Source organism: Somniosus microcephalus, chromosome 13, assembly GCF_052327205.1.
Source record: "Somniosus microcephalus isolate GS21.2 chromosome 13, FLI_Smic_1.0, whole genome shotgun sequence".
In the NCBI taxonomy this organism is placed as follows: domain Eukaryota; kingdom Metazoa; phylum Chordata; class Chondrichthyes; order Squaliformes; family Somniosidae; genus Somniosus; species Somniosus microcephalus.
In genome coordinates, this window is record NC_140999.1 from 190,802,172 (window position 1) to 190,813,834 (window position 11,663).

Here is an 11,663-nt window from a genome sequence, read left to right on the forward strand (position 1 = left end):
TGATTTTTACTTCAGTTCTAAGCTTTTTCTGAATTGGACTCCCATCTCGTGTGATCTGAGTGTAGCGCACTTGAGAAGAACAGGTGACTTTGGACCTCTGGTTCCCGAAGTTCTTCATTGGGGGTTTTCCTCGCCTCGTGTCTGGGTCACTGATAAAGATTGATCGCTGTGATTGGTCAACAACTCCATTATCGTATTGTGCGACTCCCGGGATGGTAGGAGGTGAACAAGATGGACCTGGGTCTTATTGTGATGAGCAATTCCAACATTCCTGTGAGGTTGTGGTTCTTTTTACGCTGTTTGTAAACCCAGATTATCCCAACTTTCAATTACTTTTTTTTCTCTCTTCCCAGGCCGTTCCAGAGAACGGTCACAATGCACAAGGACAGCACTGGTCACGTCGGGTTCATCTACAAACGTGGAAAGATCATTTCCATTGTAAAAGACAGCTCCGCTGCCAGGAATGGGCTACTGACTGACCACTATATCTGTGAGATCAACGGACAGAACGTCATCGGACTGAAGGTGAGAGACAATCCACAAACCTGTAATAATTCGATAATCTCTGTGTATCCAGAACTATAATAATAATAGAATCATAGAATGATGCAGCACAGAAGGAGGCTATTTGCCCATCGTGTCTCTTTGGTAGGATCTATCCAATTAATTACACTCTCCTGCCCTTTCCCCATAGCCCTGTTAATTTTTTCCCTTCAAGTACTTATCCAATTCCCTTTTGAAAGTTACTGTTGAATCTGCTTCCACCGCCCTTTCAGGCAGCGCATTCCAGATCACAAGAAGTCGCTGTGCGGAAAAAAAATATTTTCTGATGTCGCCTCTGGTTCTTTTGCCAATCACCTTAAACCTGTGTCCTCTGGTTACCGACCCTTCACCCACTGGAAACAGTTTCTCCTTATTTACTCTATCAAAACCCTTCATGATTTTGAACACTTGTCATCTCCCCTTAACCTCGTCATCTCCCCTTAACCTTCTCTGCTCTAAGCAGATCCACCCCAGCTTTTCCAGTTTCTCCACATCCCTCATCCCCAGTACCATTCTAGTAAATCTCCTCCGCACTCGATCCAAGGTCTTGACATCCTTCCTAAAGTGTGGTGCCCAGAATAGACCACAATACTCCAGCTGAGGCCTAACCAGAGTTTCATAATAAAAGTTTAGAATAACTTCCTTGCTTTGGTATTCCTTCTATTAATAAAGCCAAGGATCCCAGGTGCTTTTTTAACAGCTTTCTAAACTTGTCCTGTCACCTTCAAAGATTTGAGTACATTCACCCTCAGGTCTCTCTGATCCTACACTCCCTTTAAAATTGTACCGTTTAGTTTATATTGCCTCTCCTCATTCTTCCTACCAAAATGTATAACTTCACACTTCTCTGTGTTAAATTTCATCTGTCATGTGTCTGCCCATTTCACCAGTCTGTCTGTGTCGTCCTGACGTCTGTTACTATCCTCCTCATTGTTTACTGCATTTCCGAGTTTCGTATCGTCTGCAGACTTTGAAATTGTGTCCTGTATACCCAAGTCCAGGTCATTAATATATATCAGAAAGAGCAGTGGTCCAAATACCGACCCCTGGGGAACAGCACTGCACAACTCCCTCCAGCCTTAAAAACAACCGTTCACTACTACTCTCTGCTTTCTGTCCCTTAGACAGTTTTGTATCCATGCTGCCACTGCCCCTTTAATCCCATGGGCTTTAATTTTGCTAACGTCTATTATGTGGTACTTTGTCAAACACCTTTTGAAATTCCACATACACTACATCAAACGCACTACCCTCATCAATCCTCTCTGTTACTTCATCAAAGAACTTGATCAAGTTAGTCAAACACGATTTGCCTTTAACAAATCTGTGCTGACTTTCATTTATTAGCCTATACTTTCCCACATGCCAGTTAATTTTGTCCCGGATTATTGTCCCTAAAAGTTTCCCCACCACTGACTGGCCTGTAGTTGCCGGGTTTATCCCCCTCCCCTTTGCAGAGTCTGTAAATAACTGCAATTTGCACAGAGTCTGTAATAACTGCAGTTTTGCCTGCCCCGGAAACTGCCTGTGCAGCAACAGAAACAGGAAACTGGAGTTACCGGTTAGGTGTCCCCGCCCTTGGTCACTGCTGTTGGCCGTACACCTGCACTTTCTGTGTCCGTCATCAGGTGGCGCTGTGATGCCCCAGCGAGGCTGCCCTTTCCCCTTTGACCCTCTGCTTTGACCTGCTCGGGTTCTGCACACTGACTGCTTCTTTCCACTTAACTTGTGCCAATGACTCCCATATCCTGTTTAGTTGCTGAATCACATTTCCTACGGCACAGGAAAGACCAAATGAGCTGCTACGCGGAATGCACAGAATGATTTATAAAAAACCCCCAGTGCACAGCCAATGGGGAGGAGCTGGTCACTGTAGAATTCAGGGGTTGTACTGGAGGCGACATCTTGTGGCAGAAAGCTATTGGTACAACGTCCGAATATCTACAAAATACACCACTACAGTCTATCAGTACAGGAAACTCTCGATTTACCGGCACCCAAACAACCGGAAATCTCGGTTAACCGGCAAAATTCAGGAGTAGGTTCAGTTAAGTTTTTCTTCATATTAGTGGTCGTTCCTGGATCTGTGGCTGTGTAATCGGGGGTTTCTGCACTTGTTGCTAAGCAACAGGGACACTTGGTCTGTGACTGGGGTTCTTGCAGCTGTTGCTAAGCAACAGGGAAGCCTGGATTTGTTGCTGTGTACGGAGCTCCCGTACCTTTTAACTATACCTCTCTGTAATCCGGACTTTTTGATAAACCGGCACCATGCCGGTCCCGTCCGTGCCGGATAAAAAAGAGTTTCCTGTATCTCCAAAGAGAAAAATAATGACTTGGGTATAGAGATGGCAACAGGGAGATAATGGGAGGTTTTTTATTGGAATTAACAAGGCAAAGATTCACAAATCTTTGAAGGTGGCAGGGCAGGTTGAGAAGGTGGTTAAGAAAACATATTGGACACTTGGCTTTGTAAATAGGGGCATTGAATACAAAAACAAGGAAGTCCTGCTAAACCTTTACAAATCTCTGGTTAGACCTCTGGTTAGAGTACGGTGTCCAATTCTGGGCTCCACACTTTAGGAAGGATGTCAAGGCCCTGGAGCGGGTACAGAGGAGGTTTACAAGAACTGTACCAGGGTTAAGTGAGTTCAGTTATGTGGAGTGTTTAGAGAAGCTGGGATTGTTCTCCTTGGAGCAGATGAAATTAAGGGGAGACCTTAATAGAGGTGTTCAAAATAATGAGTTTTTTTGATAAAACGAGTAGGGAGAAACTGTTTCCGGTGGCAAGTGGGTCGGTAACCAGAGGGCATAGATTTAACTTAATTGGCAAAAGAACCAGAGGAGACATTTCTTCACAGGTGTTCAAGATCTGGAAGACATGACCTGAAAGGGTGGTGGAGGGAGATTCAATAGTAACTTTCAAAAGGGAATTGGATAAATACTTGAAGGAGAAATTTGCAGGGCTATGGGGAAAGAGCGGGGGAGTGGGACTAATTGGAGAGTGGCGTAAGAAAACTACTAGGCATTTGGTCTAAGTATTAAACAAGGCTTTAATCAACTGTTTTTCAACATGGAGGTCTAGTTGTGTCCTTCACTAGTTCCTGTCAAAGAATGTCCTGAGCAAGCTGGGTCCATGCCCGAGTATTTATACTCTCCCTGGACAGCGCCACCAGCAGGCCGCCCAGTATCATTTCATAAGTAATTTCCACATAAATGACCAGATTCATGTCAGAGAGCTCGTTTAAAGAGCTGGCACAGGAACGATGGGCCGAATGTCAGCCTCCTGTGCTGTATCGTTCTAATACCTTTACTTGTGTGTGTGAGAGCCTGGACAATGAGTGTTGCAGGCTATTTGACCATGGGGAGTTACAATGGCCAAACATCTATCTAGTCCTCAGTTGACGTCCAGAAAGCCATGATTTTTCCAATAGTAGTCACTGGATCAGGAGCCCTGACTGATTATTTCCCTCCTCCCCGCCCCTCACCCTGGGGTGCTGAGGTCAATGGTACCACCCCTACCAACGTGCTCGCCAAGGCCATGAGGATTGGACCTGGAACCCGCCAGCTTTTTATGCTTCACTGCCACACTCGGCAGTGCGTTTCGTCACATGGCCATCAGCATAGCTTGCATTCCTGCTGCTGGCAGGTCTGCCCCTTCACCTTGTGTCAGCCTTGGCTCAGCGATAGAAACAGACCCAGAACTGAGGCGAGGAAAACCGCCCCCAGTGGTGGAAAGCTTTGGGAACCATAGGGGTAGAAATTGGGATTGGCCTGTTTTTGAGCGTAAAGCGAACCAATTTAGCAGTGGGACAGTCTTCGCCCAACCTGTGCATTAATCTCGCTGCCAAATTTGTGGGGCCGTTTTTTAAGGCATCCCAGGTGGACGCTTAAATTAGGCACTTTAAATATGTAAATTAGGGGCCTATCGCGCGTTGAAAGACTCCCATCAAGATATTTGTTGGCAGTGAGCAGGGCAGGTGTCGGACGTTCCTCACTCGGGATTCTTCAGCCCCGCTACCACCAAATCCAGGTAAGTTTAAGTTATTTGTTGTTTAAAAAAATAACCCCATACTGTGTAGCCAGGAGGAGGAGATCTGCCCCGACTGCACAGGGGTCACGCTCACCCATCCACCCCCTCCGGATCCCACTCTAACTCTCCCCACCCGGGACATACCTGCGGACCGCAGCCGGTGAGGCAGGAGAGACCGACATTGATCCCGTCGCTCGAGCGAGCAGCCTCTGGAGGCGATTCCAATGCCGAAAAGGCTAATGAGGCCCGAGGAATCATTTTCATTGATCCTCGTGCCTCTTGATTCGGGCGGGCACTGGTCACCTAATTTCTAGGTCCACAGGTACAAAGTCACCTGTTCCTCCCGAGCAATGGTAAATTCACCACACGTCATGTCTCAAATTACTCATAGACTGTGTCCCAAAATGTTATTTCCTGAAAGAAATCTCTCTCATTTGCATGTGAATGAATCAATACCAACTACTTTCACCGTCTCCCGAGGGAGCCTGTTCCATAGATTGACCCCTTGCTCACTGAAATATTGTTTCCCGCAGATTAATTTTGAATTTACCCCCTTCAAGTGCAGGCCGTGTCCTCTGGTTTCACTGTTCTGGACGAGGTGAAATAGCTCATCATGGTCTACATTATCTAGTCCCTTTAGAATCCTAAAAACAGCAATCATAGCACCTCCCCGCCTTCTCTTTTCCAGTGAGAACAGGCCTAATTTACATAATCACTCCTCATAATCCAATCCCTCCAACTCCTCAATCATTCTGTTGCTCTCTTCTGTGTCCTTTCAATAGCTGTAATTTACAAGGTGAAGAAGATGTGGGTGTATATTTATATTTACAGTTCTTCCTCATTTTACAGGACTCGCAGGTCGCTGACATCTTGGCCACTTCTGGGACCACAATCACTACCACCATCATGCCCGGTGTTATCTATGAGCACATGGTGAAGAGGTAAGTAAGCAAATGCGACGCATCTGGTACAAACACGATGAGTGTCGGCCATGGCTCAGTGGTAGCACTGTTGCCTCTGAGTCAGAAAGTTGTGGGGAGGAGCAGGGGCTGGGGAACATCAGTGATCACCCGCTGACCTACGTTGGCTCCGAGTCCATCAACTTCCTCAAATTTAAAATTATCATCCTTGTGTTCAAATCCCTCCGTGGCCTCCCCTCTCCCTATCTCTGGAACCTCTTTAGCCCGACAACCCTCCGCGATCTCTGCGCTCCTCCAACTCTGGCCCCTTGTGCATCCCCACTTCCTTCGGCCCACCATTGGCGGCCGTGCCTTCAGCTGCCGAGGCCCTAAGCTCTGGAAATTCCCTCCCTAAACCGCTCCGCCTCTCTTCTCCTTTTAAGATGCTCCTTAAAACCTACCCGTTTGACCAAGCGTTTGGTCACCTGTCCTAATATCTCCTCCTTCGGTTTGGTGTCATTTTTTTGTTTGATTAGGCTCCTGTGGAAACAGCTTGGGACTCCACCCCTGTCTCTGGCCACTGTCTGAGGCTGAACCCGACCGTTTGCAACCTTGGCGTCCCATTCGACCCCAAGATGAGGTTCCTACCCCATACCTCTCCATCACCAAGACCGCCTACTTCCACCTCCATAGCATTGCCCGACTCTGCCCCCTGCCTCAGCTCATCCGCTGCTGAAACGCTCATCCATGCCTTTGTTACCGCTAGACTCGACTATTCCAACGCACTCCTGGCCGGCCTCCATCCCTGCACCCTCCTTAAACTTGAACTGATCCAAAGCTGTGCAGCCCGTACCTTGACTTGCATCAAGTTCTCTTCGCTATTCACCCATCGGGACCAAAAAGGAGACCTGTGCATGGAGGCAGAGGGCATGGCTGAGGTGCTAAATGAGTACTTTGCATCTGTCTTCACCAAGTAAGAAGATGCTGCCAAAGACATAGTGAAGGAGGAGGTAGAGGTATTACTGGATGGGATAAAAATTGATAGAGGCGGTACTAGAAAGGCTGGCTGTACTTTAAAGTAGATAAGTCACCAGGACCAGATGGGATGCATCCTAGGACGCTGAGGGAAGAAATCGTGGAGGTACTGACCATAATCTTCCAATCCTCCTTAGAAACGGGGGTGGTGCCAGAGGACTGGAGAATTGCAAATGTTACACCCTTGTTCAAAAAAGGGTGTAAGGATAAACCCAGCAATTACAGGCCAGTCAGTTTAACCTCGGTAGTGGGGAAGCTTTTAGAAACAATAATCAGGGACAAAATTAACAGTCACTTGGACAAGTGTGGATTAATTAAGGAAAGCCAGCACGGATTTGTTAAAGGCAAATCGTGTTTAACCAACTTGATTGAGTTCGTTGATGAGGTAACAGAGGGTTGATGAGGGCAATGCGGTTGACGCGGTGTACACGGATTTCCAAAAGGCGTTTGACAAAGTGCCACATAATAGGCTTGCCAGCAAAGTTGAAGCCCATGGAATAAAAGGGTCAGTGGCAGCATGGATATGAAATTGGCTAAGTGACAGGAAACAGAGAGTCGTGGTGAACGGTTGTTTTTTGGACTGGAGGAAGGTATACAGTGGTGTTCCCCAGGGGTCGGTACTAGGACCATTGCTTTTCTTGATATATATGAATGACTTGGACATGAGTGTACAGGGCAGAATTTCAAAATTTGTAAGTATAGTGAACAGTGAGGAGGAGAGTGATAGACTTCAAGAGGACATAGACAGGCTGGTGGAATGGGCGGACACGTGGCAGATGAAATTTAACGCAGAAAAGAGCAAAGTGATACATTTTGGTAGAAAGAATGAAGAGAGGAAATATAAACTAAAGGGTACAATCCTAAAGGAAGTGCATGAACAGAGAGACCTGGGGGTATATGTGCACAAATCGTTGAAGGTGGCAGGGCAGGTTGAGAAAGCAGTTAAAAAAGCTTACGGGATCCTGGGCTTCATGAATAGAGGTATAGAGTACAAAAGCATGGAAACTATGATAAACCTATATAAAACACTGGTTCGGCCTCAACTGCAGTATTGTGTCCAATTCTGGGCACCGCACTTTAGGAAGGATGTGAAGGCTTTAGAGAGCGTGCAGAAAAGATTTACGAGAATGATTCCAGGGATGAGGGACTTCAGTTACGTGCATAGACTGGAGAAGCTGGGGTTGTTCTCCTTAGAGCAGAGAAGGTTGAGAGGAGATTTGATTGAGGTGTTCAAAATCATGAGGGGTCTGGACAGAGTAGATAGAGAGAAACTGTTCCCATTGGCAGAAGGGTCGAGAACCAGAGGACACAGACTTAAGGTGATTGGCAGAAGAACTTTTTTACTCAGCGAGTGGTTAGGATCTGGAATGCACTGCCTGAAAGGGTGGTGGAGGCAGATTCAATTGTGGCTTTCAAAAGGGAGTTGGATAAGTACCTGAAGGAAAAAAAATTGCAAGGCTACGGGGAAAGGACAGGGGAGTGGGACAAGCTGAAGTTTCCGGTTTCCTCCCACAGTCCAAAGATGTGCGGGTTAGGTTGATTGGCCATGATAAAAATTGACCCTTCGTGTTAGGGGGGATTAAATACGTGGGGTTATGGGGATAGGGCTTGGGTGGGATGGCTGTCGGTGTAGGGACTGGGTGCTAGGGTTTGGATGATCAGCCATGATCTCATTGAATGGCGGAGCAGGCTCGAAGGGCCGAATGGCCTACTCCTGCTCCTACTCTGTTTCTATGAAGTGCTCTTGCAGAGAGCTGGCACGGGCTTGACTGGCCGAATGGCCTCCTTCCGCGCTGCAACCATTCTATGATTCACTCCTGTGCTCGTTGACCTACATTGGCTCCCAGTCCAGCAACGTCTCGATTTTTAAAATTCTCATCCTTGTTTTCAAATCCCTCCATGGCCTCGCCCCTCCCTCACTCTGTAAACTTCTCCCAGCCCTACAACCCTTTGAGATCTCTGGGCTTCTCCAATTCTGGCCTCTTACTCATCCGCAATTTACATTGCTTCACCATTGGCGGTCATGTCTTCAGCAGCCTAGGCCCTAATCTCTGGAATTTCCTCCTTTAAGACGCTCCTTAAAACCTACCTCTTTGAACAAGCTTTTGTTTACCAGTCCTAATATCTCCTTATATGGCCGAGTCAAATTTTGTTGGAAAATCGCTCCCGTGAAGCATTTTGGGACGTTTTACGACATTAAAGGTGCTATATAAATGCTAGTTTGTAGATGTTGCCCAAATCTGATCACATGTATGTTCTTCCTACAGGATGTCCTCGGGCCTTGTGTCACTGATGGATCACTCCACCCCTGAGGTGTAAGAGCCAGTTCTGCAAAATTCTCTCCAAGTTGTTCACAACAGTGATCCAATGTGGAACTATCCAGTCTGCGATCTCCCCTGAAATAATCAGTTGGATTTAGTTCTACTCTTTACTCGCTTGTATATCGAGCTGATGTGTCAATTCCTGATGGGTGTGTACATTGACCCATGTTTTATTCTCTGTTTATTGTATAATTCCCTATGACTAGCCCCTTGTGTCCTATTCTGCGACTCTATCTGCCATATTTAAAAGTTCTTGGGGTTAATCTCTCAATTGCGCATGTGTGATGTAATTGTGGGAAAATTTAATCCTTCAAACTGTCGGGAAAGGTCACTGCTGAGGGCAATGGTTTGCAAATGGAATCATAGATCGAGATCCATTAAAGATCGTAAAAAAAATATTCATGGAATCGTATGTAACAAGAATGGTACATGGCATATGGTAAACCATTGGCCTTGGTCATTGGCTGACAGGACCCCAATCAGAACACACAAATTATATCACATGACCAGTGATGAACTGACTGGGGTCCCAGCTATTGGTCAGGGTCACACCAGCCAGAGCCCAGCTATTGGTCAATTGAAAAAAAGTTCCAACTTAAAACACTTCTAGCGAGTCTGCAGTGAGTAAACTGCACAAGGCACAGTTCAATTTCACTTGTCCTTTTGCATTTGTTACGTTTTAAACAGTAGAATGTAAATTCTCCTGTTTAAAACATGTTACAAATGCAAACGGATGGTTTGTAGAGGGGCGAGGCGGGCTTGCGCGCGTGACCAGAGAGGGCACAACTTGAGTCATGGGCAAGTTCAGCATCTCCTCATCCGCTGAAGATCTCTTGGCGCTTCTGTCCCCCCCAGCTGCTAGCGGCTGCAAGCACCGTAGGGGAACGGACTCGGAGTGAAATAGAAAGACCACAATCGATCACACAGCACTAGATGTTTTCCGTTAAAGTTGCTAACATTTTGTGTTTTAACCGGGTGAGGACCGTCGGTGCTAGGGAATGGAACACATTCACAATTTGGACATCCAGGAGGCAATGTTAACTCAACCCTCCCATTTTATATGCCGTCTGTCGGAGAGCAATATTGGGCGTGGTATAAAACTGGAGTTCCACCCACTCCAGTGGGATTCCCTCCCCGCGAGTTAGGTTAAAATTACCCCACCCAGTGTCTGCATCAGGCAGGGAGACGTGTGGGTTAGAGGTGAAGCTTCCTTGGCGCTGCTAACTTGGACAGATGGAGACATCAGAGGACAACTGCCCCGCGGTTTCCGACTAACTCCCCTGCGACCACCAGCCGGTGCTGGGACCGCCCGATCAGACAATCGGCCTCTTCCTGTAGGGAGTCTGTTGTGACTGTGTATGGATTAAATTTGCTCTGGCTAGTGGGATGTGCATTTCAAAGCTTTTGGTTGGTAAAATTCCAGCACCACTCCAAACAACACCTAGATTTTGTACTATTTAAATAAAATATTCTCAGTTAGCACCTAATCCTGCAGGATGAGGGAAATCATTTTGGTCTCACAGTTGTTTATAATTGTTAAACTCTGAGTAGTAAAGGTGCAACACTTAGAACACAAGACAGCGGTGCCAATTTTACTTATTCTGTGCGGGGCGAGTTAAGAGTCGTGTGTGTGCTTCATAATATTCAGCATTCGGGGTTCACTAGCATTTAGTTCTAAGCTTGCTTTTTCTACAGACACAAGGTGGGGTGGGGGGGGGGTAGTGGAAAGGAGGGGTGAAATTGATCTTGGGAGGTAATGCAAAATGGGCGATAGTGAATTGACAGCCTGTTTTACACCTTGTCTGATTTTCTTTGCCAATGGGCGAGAGCCCATTTTGCGCCCCTACCCAAATCCAATTTCAGCCCCAAGCTCTCGGCAAAGGGTTTGTGATCTCGTCGCCTGTTTGAAGTGACTAAACCTTTTCAGCTCTGCTTCAGTTTCCTTGTGGCCTTCAAATGTAACTGATAAAAGTGCAATATTAAATCATTAAAATCACTTCCCGTTCTACAAACTCTCAGCAGCTTGCGTTTTTCCTTCACTGTAGCCCAGAAATGAGCCGCGTGATGATGTAGCTCAGCGTAGGCTGGCAACTGAGGTTAACCGACACATCAACAACTTGCATTTATATAGCACCTTTAACGTAGTAAAATGTCCCAAGGTGACTTCACGGGAGCGATTACCGAGCCACATAAGGAGATATTAGGACAGGTGACCAAACGCTTGGTCACAGAGGTAGGTTTTAAGGAGCATCTTAAAGGAGGAAAGAGAGGTTTAGGGAGGGCATTCCTGAGCTTGGGGTCCAGCAGGCTGATGAAACAGCCACCAATGGTGGGGCAAAGGAAATTGGGGATGCGCAAGAGGCCAGAATCAGAAGAACGCCCAATTTGTAAGTTAAGTGAAAGCTGTGCCTGCCTCTGGGGCCCAAACACAACAATCTGGGGGAGAGAAGGATGTGTCTGCCTCATTTCTCCTCCGCCCCCTCTGGAACCAGAACATCCAGCCGAGGGAATGATGGCCATGTTTTCCTGAAATTATGCAGGTTGCGGTCCCGGCCATGGGACTGTGTCCATTTAGTGCTCTCCCGTGCGTGACCCTGCTGGAGTATGCGGGGTGATGGGGACATTAGTTGGTCAGTGTCCACGTCACTAGGGGCACATCTCAAAGGCTTGACTCGCTCCATTGCAACTGGGGAGAGGGTTAGTAGCAGTTGACCCCTCGCACTCAGGGGTCAAGGCCATTATCCCGGTCCTGAGTCTTCCCAGTGTGGGGCCCACTTGTTGCTTCTCAGCGCTCAAGGTTATGCTGAGTCCTTGAGGCTGAGGAACTGGGAACTC

General features: G+C 47.0%; 1 protein-coding gene across 1 annotated transcript in view; it reads left to right on the forward strand.

Moving 5' to 3' along the window:
• Window positions 1-10,840, forward strand: part of LOC147108909 (syntenin-1-like) — a 35,811-nt gene extending 24,971 nt beyond the window's left edge. The window contains exons 7-9 of the mRNA XM_086005861.1: window positions 354-525; window positions 5,423-5,514; window positions 8,775-10,840. Coding sequence (XP_085861987.1) covers window positions 354-525; window positions 5,423-5,514; window positions 8,775-8,826 — 316 coding nt within the window. The 3' untranslated portion in view covers window positions 8,827-10,840. The remainder of the gene's footprint in view (window positions 1-353; window positions 526-5,422; window positions 5,515-8,774) is intronic.
• Window positions 10,841-11,663: the final 823 nt, after the last annotated feature.